The sequence below is a fragment of the Lonchura striata genome, chromosome 14 (assembly GCF_050655825.1).
Source record: "Lonchura striata isolate lonStrDom1 chromosome 14, ASM5065582v1, whole genome shotgun sequence".
Taxonomy (NCBI): domain Eukaryota; kingdom Metazoa; phylum Chordata; class Aves; order Passeriformes; family Estrildidae; genus Lonchura; species Lonchura striata.
In genome coordinates, this window is record NC_140716.1 from 5,702,729 (window position 1) to 5,721,618 (window position 18,890).

The window sequence follows — 18,890 nt, forward strand, 5'->3', positions numbered from 1 at the left end:
GATGTATAACACCAATTGCATTGGTCACATATCTTTAGCTTACAAAGGAAAGTGAAGCAGGGGTTCTTTACGTGAGTGGCTTTGGGAGCAGAAGCCCTTCGCCTTCGTTGAGGCAAATACATTATTTGCTGTTTTTTTTGCAACACACTGTGTTTTTCTGCACACTGTGCATAGGAATAGAGGATTTTGGCAGTGATATTAAAAAAAAGTTTTTAAAGATGTTCTTGCATGATGACTCTTTGTGAATAGTTTTGGAATCATTATTTAGATCAAAAGAGTGTTTGTGCAGATTGGTGCTGGTAAGATGTTTTAGAACAGAAGATTTCCACTGTGTGTGGAATTGAGTGTTTTAATACAGGGTGATGAGGACAGAGCCTAAAGTGTTCTGCTTTGAGATGTGTACAAATATGATTGCATTGTAGGACTGGTATATTGTAAACGTTAGAAAAATCTTGTGATACCAGCTTTAAAGGTCTTAATTTTTGTTGTCATAAAAGAACAGGATTAAAAAGAGTCTTTATTGTTGTTTGTTGATCATGTGGTTTTGCTGTACTTAATTCTGTCCTTCAGAGCTTCCACTGATCTTGCAAGGGCCTGAAGGATTTTTTGCTTTTCTTCATGTATAACATTCACTTCTGGGTGTCAGTTGTTTGTTTTTATGGAGGCCTGGATTTGATAATCAGCTGGTCTATCTGTCCTTGCTTGTCTAGCTGTGAATATCAGCTGATTTACTATAAAAATGTATAATCCTGAATGGTATTTTTGTTGTTTAAATTCATGGTAAGAAATATGCTACTTTGCCATACTTCCAGAGTTGTAAGGAAATTCTCTTTCAAACAACCCATGAAGTAGCTGGTTTCTGTGCTAGAAGAACTGTGAAACTTAAGAGGTCATATTTAATATTACAGTGATTTTGTATATTATTATATTGTAATTGATGAATTGTGTATTTTTCTAAATATTTTATGAGATGATTGTGTGAGTACTCTGAATCCTGTTTCCTAAAACAGATCACAGCATTTTCAGGCCCTTGTTTATGCAGTCAAATTATTGTTACTGATGAATGTATCTTAATCTCACTGTTTATCACTTCCATATTCCATAAAATACTTCAAAGTAATTTTAGCAGCTGCTGAAAGTTGTACCCTTGCTCTTTCCCTGTCAGTATTCCACAGGACTTTACAGTGACTGCCTTTATGATCCATGGTCACAGCTGTGAGTGTTGAGTCTTAAAGCTCTACCTGTTTTACCTTACTGTGAGTGTTGCTGACAAAATCTGTGAAAGCAACTGGTGCAGTAGCATTTGTATAATGTCAGACCTCAGTACTCCAGCATTTGGAATTTTCCTGGTTTATGTGGCAATGTGTAAAGCTCTGTAAATATCTCAGTAAACATGTCTAACACCAGAGAGTCTTTCAGAAGCACTGCTGCAGTTGTGATGTACTTCAGTGCACCAAGAGGCTGAATCTGGGGTATAATAGGAGATATTCTGTGTAATTTAACAGATTTCAACATATGTGCCTGTTATTGTGCTGCTGAAAGGTGGCAGCTGAGGAGAAAGAAGGTGGGAGGTGTGAGTATGGGAGGGAGCAGCACTGAGGGGTCTGGTGCATCACAGCTCCTGTGGCAGCCTCTCCATCTCTCTAAGATGCAGGAGACTCTTGCATTCTGTCAAAAGTATGGAAGTGTTTTGTGTATGAAGCTGTTGAGTCCTGGAGAAATTAGATCAGGGCAAGGGTATAGAAAGCTGAAAAAGAGTAAAGCACTCTATAGCATGGAAGGGGAAGGAAGCATAAATTAAAATTGTATTGGAATGCTTGCACTGTAATATAACCATCTGCAGAAGAAATAAGATTTGTGTAAAAATCTCTACTGCAACGATTTCTAGAGGAAATACAGGTGCTGTGGTACTGTTCACAAGGATTTCTAGGTAGACTGATGTCCAAATTCTCTCTCACCTTTTTCAACCACTGAATGAAATCAGCATCCATTACCCTGCTCTAGGGCACCCTCATCCTTTATCTTGTCAAGCCTCAGTAGCAAATAGTCTTTCTTGCAAATAATCAGACTTAGTTTGAGCTGGAATTAATTGTTTGTGGGCCTTCAGAAAATGTTGGATGGAGTGTATTTTGTGTATTTAGGCTTTGCAGTTGCCAATAATTCTGAGAATGCATTTTTCTTACTAAAAATAATTTTTAAAAGTTCAGCCTTTTCCTTTTGCAGGGACAACACCCATTCAAACCCATTCAAACTATTCTGGTAAAACCTTTTTATTTTTCTTAAAGCATATATTGCAAACCTCTTAAGGGATAATCTAAAAATTCCACTAAATGAGGCCACAGAATGTTGTCTAGTGAAAGATCACAGAATCCTAGAATGCTTTGGGTTGGAAGGGATCTTAAAAAAACATCTAAATCCAAGTTCTCTGCCATGACACCTTCCACTAAACCAGAGTGCTCAAAGCCTCATCCTAGGACTTCAGGCTCTATTGAAATGCTATTTAAAAAGATTTTTGCAAAACATCAATGATTTTTATTTTAGTGGCTGAGTCTGGCAGTCCTTTGCTGGACACTTTGTATCATGGAAGTGAAATTTATTCTTTCATTCTATCCACTGGTGAATTTATTTGTCTTGCAGCATATATGGTGGACACATTATATAAAGTACTTACTTTGGCTGGATTGCTTGAGTTTTCACGCTGCCCCAAATCTTCTGCAGCTACCTCATAATCATAATAAATAATACTAGTGCCCTTTCAGATGTCTGTGAGTTTAATATTAGACTGTAAGTAAGGGCAGGCTCAGAAATATGTGTAGGGATGTAGCAGCTTGTGTGCACATCCAGTCTCTAGCTCAAATGTTGTTTGCAGTGGGATCAGATCAAGTTTGAGCCAGCTGGTTCAGTTATGATTAGTCCTGAGTTCTTTTCAAAAATATGCTACCAACTCAGAAATTCAAGCTTTAATTTCAGTAGCGTGATCATTCTCTTCTTCTACTGAACAAAGTGGCTGAAAAATGAAGACCAAAGTTGTGGAAAGATACAAATATTACCAAGACAGAAGTAAAATATTCTCCTTTGAACTTTCCAGTATATCCCTTCAGTTAATTTTGACAGCCTGCCTATAAAAATATATGCTGTATTTCTTCTGGAACATACTGTTCACAACTGGGTGAAGCCTGGGAGAAGTGAGGGTTCAACAGAGCTGCTGCTTGCATAAGAGGAAAAAATATCAGAGCATGGAGATTTTATTTTGTTCTTAAAAACATTTTTTTGATTATTAATTATTTTAAAAATATTACTTTTAATCTTAGTTAAAGCTGCTCTTTTCTCCCTCATATCAGACCATATTAGAAGGATTTTGGAAAACTGCTTGTGTTCCTTCCCTGTTGCACATAGGGGTGTTTGCTCTCATATTCTAGCTGGATGCAAATAGATTTTCTCTAGGACCACATATTCATTGCCCTAAACTTTAATGTAAGCTCTTACTTTATCAAGAATAATTCTATGAAAACGTTTCTGTATTGCTAAAATTTATACTTATAACTAAATGAGTTACTGTTTTGCATTTTTCAACCTCTTCTCTCCTGTTTACCTTTGTTTTCTCATATTCAGTTGCAAAGTCTTTCTGTTGTACAGAGAGATTTCTTCATGGCAATATAACCAGCCATCCAGAAAATACTCAGTTTTTTTTCCACGTGGACAGGGAGGAGATCAGAGTACAAGTGCTCACATCTCACAGATGGCAGCCAGGAGCTTTGGGAGCTCCCAGACTCACACACAGTTGTTCATTCTGCCAAGGTGTGCTCACTCTCAGATCCTACATCTCACAGTAGGTCCCTACAGGATTTTTTGTCTGTGACACTTGGGTATGGCTCTGCTCTAGCTGTGTACCCTGCTGGGGGTATCATGAAGCATCTTTGTGCCCTGCTCAACCCTGTGGCTCCTCCCAGGTGTGTCACTGGCATTCACTCACCATCAGATCACTTCCCAGGTCCCAGCCAACTTTTACTGACTCATTTTTCTTTTAGGCACCTTCCAAAGTAACTCAGAAACAACACAATATTTATTCTTTCATCCTTCAATATAAAATACATGGAAGCTGTAAATGAAGTAGAATCATTCACACATAATTCCCATACTACAAAATATCTTCCTTATCCACAGTGCAGCTGAAACTCTGACTTTCTGAGCTGGGATAAACAGCTTGCATCCTCTGACATATTCTTTCATTCAGTCTGTCAGCTTTTTCACTGATGTACAGCTCTTACAACTCATCTCTTCAGACTTCTTTCTGCAAGGCTGATCTTTGGTCTGTGTTGTTTAATCTCCCTCTTCTCAGGTGCAAAACAAAATCTCTGATGCCATCTGAGAATCCCTTTCACAAGTATGAAATTGGCTCTTGTGTTCAAAGAGATGATTCTTATCTGCCTACTTCCTTTCTGACCACGTTCTATAATGATCTGTTTATATGTAGAGTTTTTTAATTATCCATCTGTTCATGTTGGCAGCAGAACAAAACTGAACAGGAGAACAGGCTGACACAATGTAATGCAGATATCTTACCAGCTGATTTTTACATCTTGTGGAAATGTTGGTCCTTACAGTTATAGTGGGATTACATATTGCCCTTTATTTGCATGTGATACAGTCATGGTCCATACCTGTCAGGATTTGGATGTCCAAGACTAGATCCATATCTCTAGAAACTTGATGTATATTCTGCATGATTATTGTTCTTCCATTTCTTGGCTGTTGTCTTGTGGAAGATGTTCATCTTGGTCAATCAGTTCCTGCTGTTCCCTTTTAGGCAGCCCATGCTGATTTACACCAGCTCCCTACACCAATCTTGAAGACCCCATCAGGAAGATCTTTCGAAGGATATAACTGCAAAAAGCCCCTCTCACTTCCCTTAGCACCTGGGTTTCATACAAAGGCACAGATTTAAGTATCAAAATAGCTTTTCTCAGAACTCTTCAAGCACAGCGCTGTGTTTTTGTAACTTTGCCATCTGAGTCTATGTCAGTATCCAAGTTTTAGCACAATTCTGTGCTTTTTCTAGTTCCGTTCTCTCCACCTTTTTAAGAGGAGAAGTTGAAGCCAAAGCTAAATGCCTAAGGTGGCTCCTGGCCAGATTTGGTGGCAGTAATAATGTGCTTAAAGCAAGCATTTACAGCTTTGCACCTACATCTCAGCCTGCATTAGCTACTGATCCTGCAGGGCTTCATCCAAACTCCTGCACCACAGCTGTTTTATTCTAATTCAGATTTTTTCCTCTTTTTGCACTATTTGCCCATTAACTCTCATCTCAATGTACAGTGCTTGTCTCTAGCAGAGCCTTGATTCCAGTTAGGAACTGGGGCTTGGGTTTTGTTTGCCTTCTTAAAAATACACCTCAGTTCTATTGCTCTGGGCTGACTTTTCTCTGTTTTTCAGTTAGTGTATTACTAACTTAGTATGGCTCTTCCAATGAGTTCATACTTCTGAATGAACTCATCAGGAATGGCTTAAATCAGTCATTGCTGTAAGTCTAAATGCAAAGTGGAAGCTGAGGGTACCTTAATAAAAAGCTTTCATTCTTGCACAAAGTTTTAATTAGCCATCCTATTGATCTTTCCAGTTCAGTGCCTCACAAAGGACCCAAAGCTTTCTTTTATGGACCTGCATTTCCATTAATTTGATTTCTTTCTTTTTTTTGGCACAGGAGTTCAAACAGAAACTTCACTGCTGCTGCCACTGGAATTATACATACCAGTTATATGCCATTGTTATAGAAATATGTAGCTTGAAGGGTAAGAAGTCAAAGGAGGAAGCACACCTGAGAAAATACTCTGACTATAGATTTTGACCTTTGTTCAAAGTTGCTTTCTGCCATAATTTTGTTTGCAGCTCTGCCAGGGCATTGATACTATTGCAGAAGCACAGTGCTATGGTAACAGTACTCATCTTTCTACTTGACTTTGAAGCAATGCTTGCAGAAAAATAGATTATTTAAATATCTATGTATATATGAAAAAAACCCCAAACAGCCCCAGACCCTGGAAGTTTTTTTACAGATTTCACTGTAAGTATTAGAACTGGTCATCTTTTTTCTTCTAGTACTGCTAGCTGTAAGATAAGCCAAGTTTGGGTTCTAAAGAAGGAACAATTGCCCTTTTTTTGAAGAAGTAAAAAACCAAACCAAAACCCACAAGCTAAAAAGTGCAGTGGATTGACAGTTAAGAAGAGAAAGTATTACTGAGACCCACTTTGACGTGTCATGGCTGTTTCTGGTATTTCAAGGTGGTTGTTGGTACGGGTTTTCCTTCGGCACTTCTGTATGACTTCAAGTACTTCATCCCTGAACGGTTTATAAAAACAAAGTATAACTACCAAACTAGCACAGCTCTCACAGAACATCACTATTTCTGCAATGTTCATCACAAGCTCGTTCTTTGTCGTTCCAATGCTCCTCTGTAGCTTCAGTGCTGTCCTGAAGAGAATCATGACGTTGTAGAACAGGCGGCAGATGAACATCGTCGCGCCCGTCGCGTACACGGCGGGGTAAGCGCGGACGTGCTGCCACAAGGCTGGAGCTCCAGCACGTGCTTCTTTAGCCCACAGAACAGTAAAACAGGGGATCTGGAGTAAGGATGGGATTCCAAACCCAAAGGTGAATTTAACAATCTCATACTCAGGCCATGCAAATAATGGGTCCAGCTGGCAGTGTGCTTGCAGGTGATAATTATCAGTGCCAATCAGCACTGCCTCCGTCAGGGACAAACAGAAGGTGTACATGAGTACAAACCCAACACACAAAATGGGTCTTTGGGTGGCTCTGCAGAGAGCAGTCCGTGGTGGAAATCTCTCCAATAATAGTGTGAGAAGTGTCAAAATGAGAACGTACTGAGAATTGAAATAAACAAAGTTGAAAAAAAATGACAGTACGCTACAGGCAAGATAGGTTGCTGTTAAATAGTCAGGTCTAGCGATGACAGTAAAGGATAAAAAAATCATTATGATATTGCTGATGGTGAAGTGTAAAAGAAGTAAGTCCAAGCTTGCTCTTTTGTTCTGCAAATGATTCTTTATGAAAATGATCAAAATACATATGCCAGCTATTAATCCTGCAGGTACAAAAAAGGCAATGTAACAGTGCATAAATCTGGATATGATGTTTTGAGAAGCTATGATGGCTTCGATTTCTTCTGGGGAGGTGAAAAGTTGGCTCTTGCTTGGGTAGATGATCCACGTCATATTGTGAGAAGTCATCCTTCTTTCCACACTGTGCTTATTTCCTGTTCAACAGTGTTTGAAATGGAGCTGGAAAAGTAAGGTGAAACAAGTTTTAAAGTACAGTTTTAATGCCTGTTTTTGCATTGAATATATTATGTGCAGCCAGGCATGCAAACAGTTTGTTCAGAATAAATGCAGTAATTTCTTGGTGGATTTTACACCCCTGTGTTATTACCCAATTTAGCTTGAAATTATTTTTAGCCAGAGAAATCTGCCTTTTTATTTTTGATGTGGTTTCTGCTCTTACCACTCCTCCCTTTTCCTCACTTGATGCAGCTCAGCTATGTGGACAGCCAGGATCCAGCACACTCATGTTGCCTGTGGAATATATGGAATATTGGCTGCTCAGTGGGTGAGGAAGGAGCTGGCTCTGTTTAGGTGGAGCTGCTTTTCCTGCCTATCTTGCCAAAAAAGGCCAAGGCGGTTTGCAGGGCAATCCAGCGTGTGGGCAGCAGCTCCAGCCACAAAAAGCTCCACTGTCCTGTCACAGGGGTGGGAATTTTGTATCATTTGAGCCCAGCTGCAGTCTCACACCACATACTGAGGAAAATGCAAAGATAATCACAATATGAAGCATGAGCCGCATTCCTTTCTTTGTTTTAGTTTTGCTTCATTTCTGTTCTGAAAAAAAGCCTTTCATAGCTGCAGTCTGTACTGAGGAGCCTGTATAAAATTAATGAGAGTGTTTAAGAACTGTTATGAACAAACTGCTTTTATACCAAAACATCTTTATACATTAATAATGCTGTGATTTCTCAGATGTAGCTGTTGCATAAAACAGCAAAAAATAATGCATTTCTGCATGCTCAACTTTGAGAAAATGATTACTTGGTGCATTATAAACCTGTTGATAAAGTTTTAGCAAGGAACATTTATTACAGCTGCATTATAAATTCCTGGAAATAGGGAATTTTGAGAGTAATATGGTTAGGCTGTTAGCTGTAATGACTCTGTGATATGTTGATCAATGATTTTGTTACTGTATAACAGTACAGTAAAGGAGGCTCCTTTTCTTTTAAGCCAAAAGGCTTTTATGAGAACATAATATGTACTCGTGAAAAACTGTAATGCATATGGATGTATGCATTTTCCAGACCACCTAAAATCATAACTAGCTCAACTTCTAAGATGAAATTTCTGTACTTATTGATACAGAAAATAGCATACCATTTTTAGTTGCAAAGAGTAAATATATTTAAACATGAGATAAAACGAACCCATTCCTAATTAATTTGGAATGTCTGATTAAAGATGTTCCTCAGCACTGCAAAAAGTTAAAGGCATTTTTATTGTGTAGAGTGTTTTCTGGAAAAAAAAAATCTTTTTTATTCACAAAGATTCCAATTTTGTGTTAGACTTTGGTGTTTTTACTGTTCTGTTTTACCTGAAGCTGTTCTGAACAAGCAGGCAAAGACAGGACCATGGAGTTCTCCCTGCAGAAGTTTCTATAGTCACAGTGGCAAGAAACTGCATACTTAGTTGTACATAATGCCTTTTCTATAAGGGGATTTAGTGATGTTAACTCTTAAAATGAAAGTAATGTTAAATTGGTAAAAATTTATAGAGATGCATTAAGGTTTTTAAGCAGTGCTCATTATAGATAAATCAGTGTCTTAATACTGTTTGACAGTTAATTTATGGTTGTTACCTCTGACACTACTTCACATTTGTGATGTTTCTAATCTCTCCTCAAAATTGGAATTCTAATACTGGTTTTAATTAGAAAAGTTGACTTATCAAAGTGGCTTTGATTAAATGTGTATGTAATCTTACATAATTATAATTTCATTTATAGAAAAGCGTGGAGTTATGTTTTGATTCAGCAGTGTTCTTTGTCCCTTTTTAAAGTCAGAGTTTCTTGCTTTGTAGAAAAGGTTGTTTTCTGGGAGATTCCACTACAGGAAGGACTGATGCACCCAGGGAAGATGTTTTTTGTTACAGATGGTCTTGCAGGAGGGGAAGGTTGGCTGGTCAGACTCGGTTCCAGCCTTTGAGCTGGGGTGCACCATGTAGGAAAGAACTGATGGACAAAAACAGGCAGAAGTCTGTGAAGCAAGTTAAGAGTCAATATAGTTTTGAAGCTTAAAAATAGTTTATTAGATATGAGCAATTCTTGTGTGTGAAACTTTAGCTTCAATGCATTTCCTCTTAAATACTTGGGAGGAGTCTCAAGAACAAAGGAAACTGTAAGTCAAATTTTGATCTTTTGGTAGGAGGGAGATTTGAAGCTTAATCTGGTGAAGGATTGTGACCACTTGAGCATCTGAGAAAGTCTGTTATCATCCCACACTGTAGATTCAATGTTAGGAAATATTTACATTTAGAGCTGTTCCACCAGAGCCTCCAGTGTTACCTGCAAATTCCATCCGGCCTTTTGCAGGGCTGAATGGAAAAATTCAGATCTGGTACTGTTTACATCTCCATTACCTTCTCAACAGCTTCTATGGGCCAACTAACTGTGCTCACTGTCCCTGCTGAGAACCCCAGAATAATTTAGCAGCATTCAACTTTTCTGGTAACGTCACTGCAAAGGAAACAAAGGATGTAGTTTGGGGTTTTACAGGAAATCATATGGCCTTATATCAAATTACAGGAAAAAAAGATGCCAAAACTTGAATAAATGCTCAGGACCTGGCCTTGGTACTGATACTGAGCTCAATTATGACCACGGCAATGTATTTTTAATTTTAATTAAATACTCTTTGGGCATTTAAAACAAAGTAAGGCTTAATGCAGCATATTTCAGTAACTGCAGCTTACTGTGCAAGCAAGTGCAGCATTTTGGTTTCTCTTCCTGTACCCACCTGCATGCACACTGTAGTGTGTTATTGACAGCCCAGCACAGTGTTAAACAGAGGCTAAGGATGTGTTTTTCTCTCATTTGGTGTCAAAGCAGATGCCTGAAACAGTTTCAGTGCAACCACAGACATAAACATTAAATAACTAACATTTATGCTTCCTTTCTATCTAAATATTATTATCCTCACTTGAATATATGTCTTTTAAATTACCTCATCTGATGAAGGATTTAAACTGAACAAAAGGAACCCTTCAGCGTAGAACTAACATGCTCACTTTGGGAAATAACAGTGCAACTATATTTTTATAATTATAATCAGTGTAAGTATTAGAATTTTGAGCTAAGGAAAAAATTCTAGGTGTGCTTTTTAAAAGGAATTACTTTAGGATTCCCACACAAACAAAATTTTATCAAAAGAATAAGCTGTTTGCAGCTTTGCTGTGGCTAGTTAGTGTGAGTATAATTCTTGTTTGAATTCAATAAAGTGTTTATTACAGAAGAAGAAATATCTCCTAGCAGTTTGTAGCCAATTATGAAATATTTTTAGTTTGGCAAATAAGATTAAAGTCAATGCTGTAGTTATTAGCTTTCCCCCTTAAATTATTCCTAGAAGCTTAAAGTAATGATAATACAGGGGCTCTTTTCATATTTGGTTCTGGTGTCTCATATTAAAAAGAGCAAATGGCATTTTGGAGCTCAGACTGTGGCTCGTGTACAAGCAGACATGTCCAGTTCTTCCTTCAAGCTGCAACACACCTGCATTCTCTCTAAAAGAGAGAAATATAAATTTCTGACTTCCTGACAATCTGATTTTTTTTTTTTTCTTTTTAATATTTTGGCTCTTCATAATGGTTTCAGTGAAATTTGAGGATACACAGGACTTTTCAAGATGCATTGTTCACCTCTTTATGAAGTGGCTGCATTAGGGTTTTCAAGCTGGTGTTATGAATTGGGCTCCATCAGAACAGCCTGGCCCCATTGCAATTCCTGCAGCTGATGCATTGGGAATAGTCCCAGATGGCCTCTCTCAATTTTTTTTTTTTTTTTTTTGTTTGTTGACATCACTATGATTAGCTTTAGAGATTCCTGTGACTGTAAGTTGCTCATCTATCATGTAAAGCAGCTCTTAGAAATTACCTTTCCACTTTCAAAATATACCCAAAGCATCAAGTTCATGCTTAGAATAACAATGGGATGAAGGAGCTCACTACTTCTGCTATAGTAGTATTAATGTTTGTAAAGATTTTCAGACCACTGGTAGTACTAATGTAATTTAATTTAAAATAAAAACTTATGTTCCATGAGAGCAGCAGAGAATGGCTTCTCACATGATGTTTTATTTCAGAATATTCATACAGCTGACCACATTTTTTTTTTTTTCAAATTACTTAGAGTTTCCATCATAAAGAAAAATGGTGAATTTATTATGTCATTTTCCTCTGCTGTGAGAAGATCTCATATTCCCTCAGTTTTTGTCTGGTTGTTGGATTGACTGCAGGGACATTCTTTTATTTTTTCCAAATACATGTAATGTTTATGCTCTGCTGTGATGTGGGTGGAGGGGGTGACAACAGCAGCTGACAAGTCCTCTGTTCTTTTACTGGAATCTGTCAGCTTACAGTGCAAACACCTCAAGACCTGAATTTTTTTTTTTTCTCTTACAACATACTATGACATAAACTGACTTTTTTATTTCCATTTAGTCACGGTAACTATGGCAGAAACCAGGTCTATTCCTGTTTGTTTTATGATTAGTTACTGAGGGAAGTAGGGATTGCAATATGCTGCTTGGTTTATCTTTGTGTTGTCATGCTCCAGTATTTTGTCCCTTTATTTCAGTTTCCCCTTACTTTAATTTGCCATCAGTCATGTCACAAATCCCTCCTTAACTTCATGTGGCCTCACTTTTTTCTTGGATTTTTTTTCCTCTATCTCTGTTTCCTCCCTATAATTCAGCAGTTAAAGCAAATACCTTTGATTTTAACTTTCTGAAGCACAGTGTATACATTCCCCTTCACTTCCAACACAGTGAGCTCAGTGTTCAAAAAGCAGTTTAAAAATAGCAAGTTGTGAAAGGACTTTCAGTGTTGAGGGGAGCCAGTCCCTAAGATTCCATTGGGTTTGGATTCGCCATCCTCACTTTAATGTTTGACTTTTGCAGAAGGGGAGGTTTCAGGGAGACTTGTGTTTATTTAAAGTCTAGAAGGAAGAGCTCCTAAACCAGGGGAGTTTCTCCCTGGCAGCCAGAACTCTTCCTCTATAAAAAGTCTGGTAGGGCAGTCTTTCTGCATTCTGTCACCAGCATTTAGAAGGAAAATATTCTTTCATGCAGTCATAAAGCAACACACATAGCATTGCTTGTGCAAGCCTGCTCTTGGAAGGGATGCCGTGCAGTGGCTGTGGATAACACGTGATGTGGGGGCAGAAGATGTCCTTGCTGCTCACACCGCCTCTGCCAAGTTCACAGATGGGGGCAGCTTGCAGTATATGAGATTAAAATGTGAAATACTTTATTCATCTTTCTTGTAAGATCTCAATTCCTACTCTTAGGCATGTATTTGAAGTCGTAAAGGCTTAAAAAATCCTACCCGTAACTTGTGGGGAAGTAGCAGTTCCTGAGACAGCGAAAGCTTTTGTTTTTACTTTTCTAGAATATAAAGGAACTAACAGTGACTTAAACAATCCCCAAACTGTTTCCTGTCCTATACAATGCCTGTAGTGGGTTAAGATTATCTGACAATGTCCATCCTTTAAAAGTTTGGTTTTAGGCAATGGTTGGAGTCGTTTGTCCAAACCACTGAACAGGATTTCATCATCCACCTCCCGTTGGTTTGACAAGAGTGAAGTACTTACTGGAAAACAGTCTTCACATTTTCTCTACTTAATGCCCAGTTTTATCACAAATTTCAGCTTCATTATACATTTCTGAGGACCTTTCCCAGATACAGTATTTTACTTGGTGTAATTCAAATGTTGCTATAAAAGGGAAAACTAAGAACTTTCAATTACAACCTTAGCTTCATTATTTGAGCCTCTTGAATAAAACATTGCATATTCAAAGTAATATAAAGCACTTACCTTTTCAAGGAATTGTTCCACAGAAACAACAGGCTGCGACTTTCACTGAGAAATGGCAGATGAAATACAATTATTGTTTGAAACTTATAGCCCTTTCTATTTCTGTTGGAAGCAGAGTTTGTGTATTACAATAATTTCTTCAGCTGCTGTACACCACGGTGAAGAATCCAGACACTTGCTGACTTAAAAATCAAGCAGTTCTGTAAGGGAAACAGGAACTTTGCTGAAGTCATTCAAACCATACACGTTGCATGTTTAGCAACCCTATGGTTTCATCATCATGTGACTTTAAAGTTCAGATTCTCCTCTGCAATGAGATATTTTAGAACAGAAAAGTAGTGTTTGTCCCTGCCATTTCTAAGTATGTGAGGCCATCCAGTGGATTTTTTTTTCCCGTTCATGAAGTAATCCTGCACTCACTGGCCAGCCTTTGCAATTGCATTTTTTCCCAGTGTGCTATGTGAAGTGCTAGAGGTCTAGAAAAGGAAAAGCCTGTGGAATAAATACCACACCACGCCCTTTGCTTAATACAACAAAAGCTCCACACAAAGCACAGCAGGTCAAGCCATTAAGAGCCTTGCTTAAAAAGAGGTGTATTTCTATTTTTCCAAGGGTTCTGGCTCTTGGAATACTCATGTTACTGTAAACGTGCAATAAATTATTTTTCCAGACCATGAGGTGTTAAAAGACAAGACTTGGAGTATGAAGGATGTTTTGAGTCTGGCTCAGCATCAGTCAGTGACTATGTTGAATAGTGTTCTTAAAACCTCAGATATAAATAAGCAAGAAAGAGTTGGCTCATGATTTTTTTTTAGTGCAGCTCATCTGGCTGGGATGTGTCAGTAGCATCATGTTTTCTTATACCAGCTCATGGGGAAGGGCATTTCTGTTGCAACCTTTCAGTAACCTGTAGTGGTTTTTGTGGGTTGAGAGGGTAGTTTGTGACCAGTGTATCAGCACTCTGTTTTCATGGCTTCCCACTTGTTGCACTTTAACAAGGTTCACTGAAAAACACATGGAAACTGCCAAAACACTTCAAAAAAGTGAAATGAGACAAATGTGTATGAGTCTAAATTTCAAAATTTGAGTTGTGGATTACCTGGAGAAGATATTTTAGCACTTGATCTATGTTTTCATCTGCAGGTTAGCACTACTGCTCCAAATACCTCCTTGAGATTAGAGGCAGACTGGATGGAGGGTCTTGGCTTGCAGCAGTAGATCAGAAACATTTCAGTTTTCAGGTTGAAGGTTCTCATTCTTTGTCAGGTAACTGTCCTCTCGAGGAGTTCTTCAGTAGTTCAGGGGCTCTGTGAAATGTGATTTCCAATGAACTTTATTTAGAATACTGTAATTCACACAGAGCCTTTGGTTTTGATCATCATATGTAGCATTTTGTTGGACTGGATAGGTTGTTTATTGTTTCCCTTTTATTTACAGTAGTTCCTCCAAACTGTTACAGAAAGCCTTGGACAGAGTGGCAGTGTAGTGCAGGTGTTTTGTATGTAACATTTCCCTATGAGCTGTACCCTAATCCAGGCTCATTCTGTTGACATTAAATTCTTATAGTTAAGAATGGTAAAAAAACCCCAAAAAACCACCCTATTGTCATTACATGCAAATCAGGTGATTTTGTTGGTTTTCCAGTAAAGATGCAAATTTCAAGTGTCACCTTATTCTTTCTAGGACTGAGGGCTGTGCAGAGAGCACACTAAACTCTGTAGGTACAGTGAAGTGATTGTTTTTGAAATTACAGAAAAATTTCAGGAAGGTTTTGGTCATCAACTTAGCTTTTTAGCTTCCAGAATGGATCACTTGTGCACTCGAGGCAATGCTGAACAGTTACAACACAGTTTTGTTGCTGTACTTTCCACTGAAGTGCTTTGAGTAGGTCCATTATTGATAACCCTGGGCTCTACTGGGGATGGGGTTGGGGGAAACTAAAATTATTTCTTGGCTGAGGGCCAGGAGCGAACTGCTGGAGGTTTATATCTTTTTGAATTTGCCTTGGGTGGGTGTACACAGGGATATCTGGCTGTGCCCTTGGTGTTTATTAGTAAAAGAGAGGCAAATCAATGACTGTGCCAATTTAAGGAATATTCAAACCACTCTTGACAAAGGTTTCAGTGACTCTGAGTTAATGAGCAAGGAGCTACTCCCGTGCAGATAGATAAACCCTGACACAGCCATGCTGAGGCCACATTTCCTGTTACTCAGTAACCTCTGCTCTGACAATGCATGCGCTGGGTAAGCAGAGACTTATCCACTAATGACAAAATTGTATAAATAGAACCGGAAAAGTAAAAAGAGAGAAGCTATTTCTTACACCGCCCATCTTGAAAAAGTAATCAAAGAGAAAGCTCCCATCTTTAAAATGCATTCACCTTTACAGACATTAGTTCATACTTTGTCTGAAACCTGTATTAAACATCATTATTCAGTGGTATTTAGGGAGTAAGAATGTGTTTCCTACTTGGAATCAGGTGCACGTAGCACAACACAATTTCAGAATTGTACACAGCTTGAGAGACTCACACATCAGAAAGCATCACATTTTACAGGTGGAGAAACTTGGCTACGGAGAAATTTATTCTTCCAAGATGATGGAATAAATTGAAAGGCAGAGGAGAAATAGAGGTTAGAAAATAAAAGTTTCCCAACTATATTCTTTACTCTGTTTAGACTTTGCTGATTCCCATCTTGATAGCTGCAATTCTGTCTCATGTACAGAAACAAAAGCATTTTTGAGGTATGTTAAGAGCTCCCAGTGGAGTTTCAGCAGCAGCTTGCTGTGCTGTTATTGTCATAGTTAATGTGTTGGTAAAAGAAAAGCAAAATATTGCTGTTGTGTGACAAGCTGCATCGTTCCTTAGAAAAAACCAATAAACCAGTTTGTTTAATTTGCTTAAATGGTCACAGGGTACAAGTCATATGAGAATAGTGGCAAGTAGACTAGTCAGTTGTATAGCTCAGACTAGCTCAGTTGTATAAAGGTTTCATAAAGCTCCAGAAAATGGTTAAGTGATTGTGTTTGGAATGATATAATAATTATTTTTATTAGTGATTTCTGGATTAATATTTTTTTGGGGGTGAAATTTCTTAGCATGTAATAATTTATTTGCTGTCAGTGGAAAAGGTTGATGTGTGATAATCATGTTCTGGATAGGATGGAGGCAGGAAAGGTGAAATTACAGAAGTGAAATAGTTGTGAGATGCTGTGGCAATATTTAGGGATTGGCTGGTAACATGTACAGCCACTAACCACCTATAGTGTGCTGTGGTGGGCAAAACTCAGGTTTATTTTTGAACAGAACTGCTCATGTGGCAAAATAAATATCTCCAGTACTGAATGACAGATGTTGCTATAAAGAAAGCAGATGTGAATGCCTTTTTTTTTTTACCAACACCAATAATTTCTTTTAATTGACCCATATTGCTGATGTATTTAGCAGAGCACACATCCCTGACAGTAAGCTTAATTTGAAGTAAAGGCTCTTTCTCTCCTATCTTGTGTGCCAGATGAAACGTCTCCATCTTGTCTAACAAACACAGTTCAGTGCTTCTGGCTTGTGAAATGCTGCAGCCCTGGAGATTTCAGTCTTTTTATTCTCTGGCTTCAGACAGATCCATCCTGTGGAGTATTGTGGAGATGGGGATCCTGTCTTGCTTATCTGTTGGAATCTGTGCTATTGGTGATCCCGAGACTGTAGAAAGTCTCTGTCAGCCCCACTGCCAAAGCAGAAGCCATAATTGGTCTGTGCTGGTTTCCAGGTTGTTTATTCTGTTTATCTCTCACATGTTCTGCTGCCCTGCCCAGCTCTGTCCTGCAGGGCAGCGTGTGGGGCTCTGCCCTCAGTGGGATGTTACAAACATTAAATACCAGAAACTCCCTGGGCTGCATTTACAATAACGTGCCAAGATCTGTCACCTACGTTGGACAGTGTGTCCCCAGCCTGAACCAACAGAAAAATGCCAACACCACAGTGAGACATGGAGGGCATGAAGAAGGAGAAAAAGGACAAGGCACACCCAATTTCCTCCATCTTGTCCCCTTTGGACCCCTAATCTAGAATCCTAAAATTTTACTTTTGCACCCGTGTCACAATTATTACTTATATCAAACACTCAGAGCTGGTAATTAATCCTGTAAGGTTGAAAACTCTTTTCCATGGACAGAGATCACAGCCAGTGTCTCTGGGGGCTCTGTCCAGGGGGGTTCCTGACCCCTGCCAGGGTCCCAGACCTGCCAGGGCAGCCAGAGGGAAGCCCTGGACTCCCACACTGTTCTTCCTTCTGAGCAATCCTGATCAGCTGCTCAGCAAAGAGCTGCCAGGCTGAGCTGAGCATTAGAGCTGGTGTTTGCTTGGTGCTGCATCCAGCAGCCACAGGGTGACCACAGATCCTGGGGACCAGGGGCTGCAGCAGCCTGCAGTTAGTCCAAGCACTGGACTGGATTCTTTGGGGCAGTGATTATTGTTTGGGAGCTAATCCTGCATGAGGAGCCCAAAATTTATTGTCAGACCACACTGTTGCTTTCTTCTCTCAGTTAACATATCTTTTCTTGCTTTCTGGATGTAATGTTATTAAGAAAACTATCCCTTTGTAGAATGATAGGATTGTTTTGGAATATTAAATGACTGTTATTGCCTATACCCCAGTGTATTATGATGAAAAGCAGTTGCTTTGTTACGGGAATTTTGAATCGTGCAATATGCTGCAATTTTGTTTGAAAGATGTTTTTCATCAACTGCCATGTATTTTCACCTTAATTTTTGCTCTATTGTTGTTATGTAAGAAAAAAATATCTTGAGTGTGAGCTATAAGCCACTGTGTTAGTCAAAGATTTCTTTTACTCTATTCATCTGAGCTTAAATATTGGAAGCTTTTCTTTGTGGCATTTAAGACATTAAAATCATTTATATTAATGCAATGCCTCAAAATTCCTGGGGGGGGAAAGCCCCTAATAGAGGAATATGTGTTCTAAGGCTTTTGCTACATTGATGCACAGTTACCAGTCACAGTATAAAAGTGTTCTTGTGAAAGGCTTTGCTGTTAATTTTATATATGTTTAGCCTTAATTGACAGCAAGCAAATTTGTGTCCTTGATTAAAACATTGTAGAATATTAGGGCTGTGACATTAAAAAGACACCCCTCCTCCAAAAAAACCAAACCCACCAAACCCCAAAACATGAGGCAAGTTGTACAGAGATCCAAAAATAGCTAGTTAGAAGAAAGTTAACGGAATTTTGTTTATGGGTTCATTTTGGAACAAAAAGACATTGCTTTATTATATTATATTCCCTGCATGTTTGGTTTAGGAAGGGATTTTTAAAGTGTGGGTTTTTAAATGGAATTCAGATGTTTATGCTTATTTATAAGGTACATGGAGCTATGTGAATTTGTAAAATTTGCTGGTTTTACTCTCTCTGCTTGGATGGGGCTCAGAAGCCCAGGCTGGTGGTGTTTATCCATAAGCACTGGTTACTAATGATTATCTGCATCTCAGAAGCTGGTTGTAAATCAACATTTCTTCCTTTTTTCCTAGAATAGCCATGCTCAGTGCTGTGTGATTGCTGCCTCCACATCTCAGGGTTCCTTGCCTGTGGTTCACTATTAGTGGTTTTATTATTGGCTTATTTGAGCACTGTTTGTAATGTAGGTTGTTTTATAAACAGTATTTTATTATTATTGCTATACAGTAATGTTTCTATCAATCACAAAATAAATTCCTCTATACAGGTA

The 18,890-nt window shown here is 38.6% G+C and overlaps 2 protein-coding genes across 4 annotated transcripts in view; one reads left to right on the forward strand and one right to left on the reverse strand.

Annotated features, from left to right (window-relative positions):
* Positions 1-18,890, forward strand: part of CHLSN (cholesin) — a 123,572-nt gene that overhangs the window by 20,578 nt on the left and 84,104 nt on the right. The gene's annotated exons all lie outside the window — the stretch shown is intronic.
* LOC146766069 (uncharacterized) lies at positions 1,351-7,248 on the reverse strand. The gene has a single exon (XM_085592212.1). The coding sequence runs from the start codon at positions 7,246-7,248 to the stop codon at positions 6,232-6,234; it is 1,017 nt and encodes a 338-aa protein (XP_085448338.1). The 3' UTR covers positions 1,351-6,231.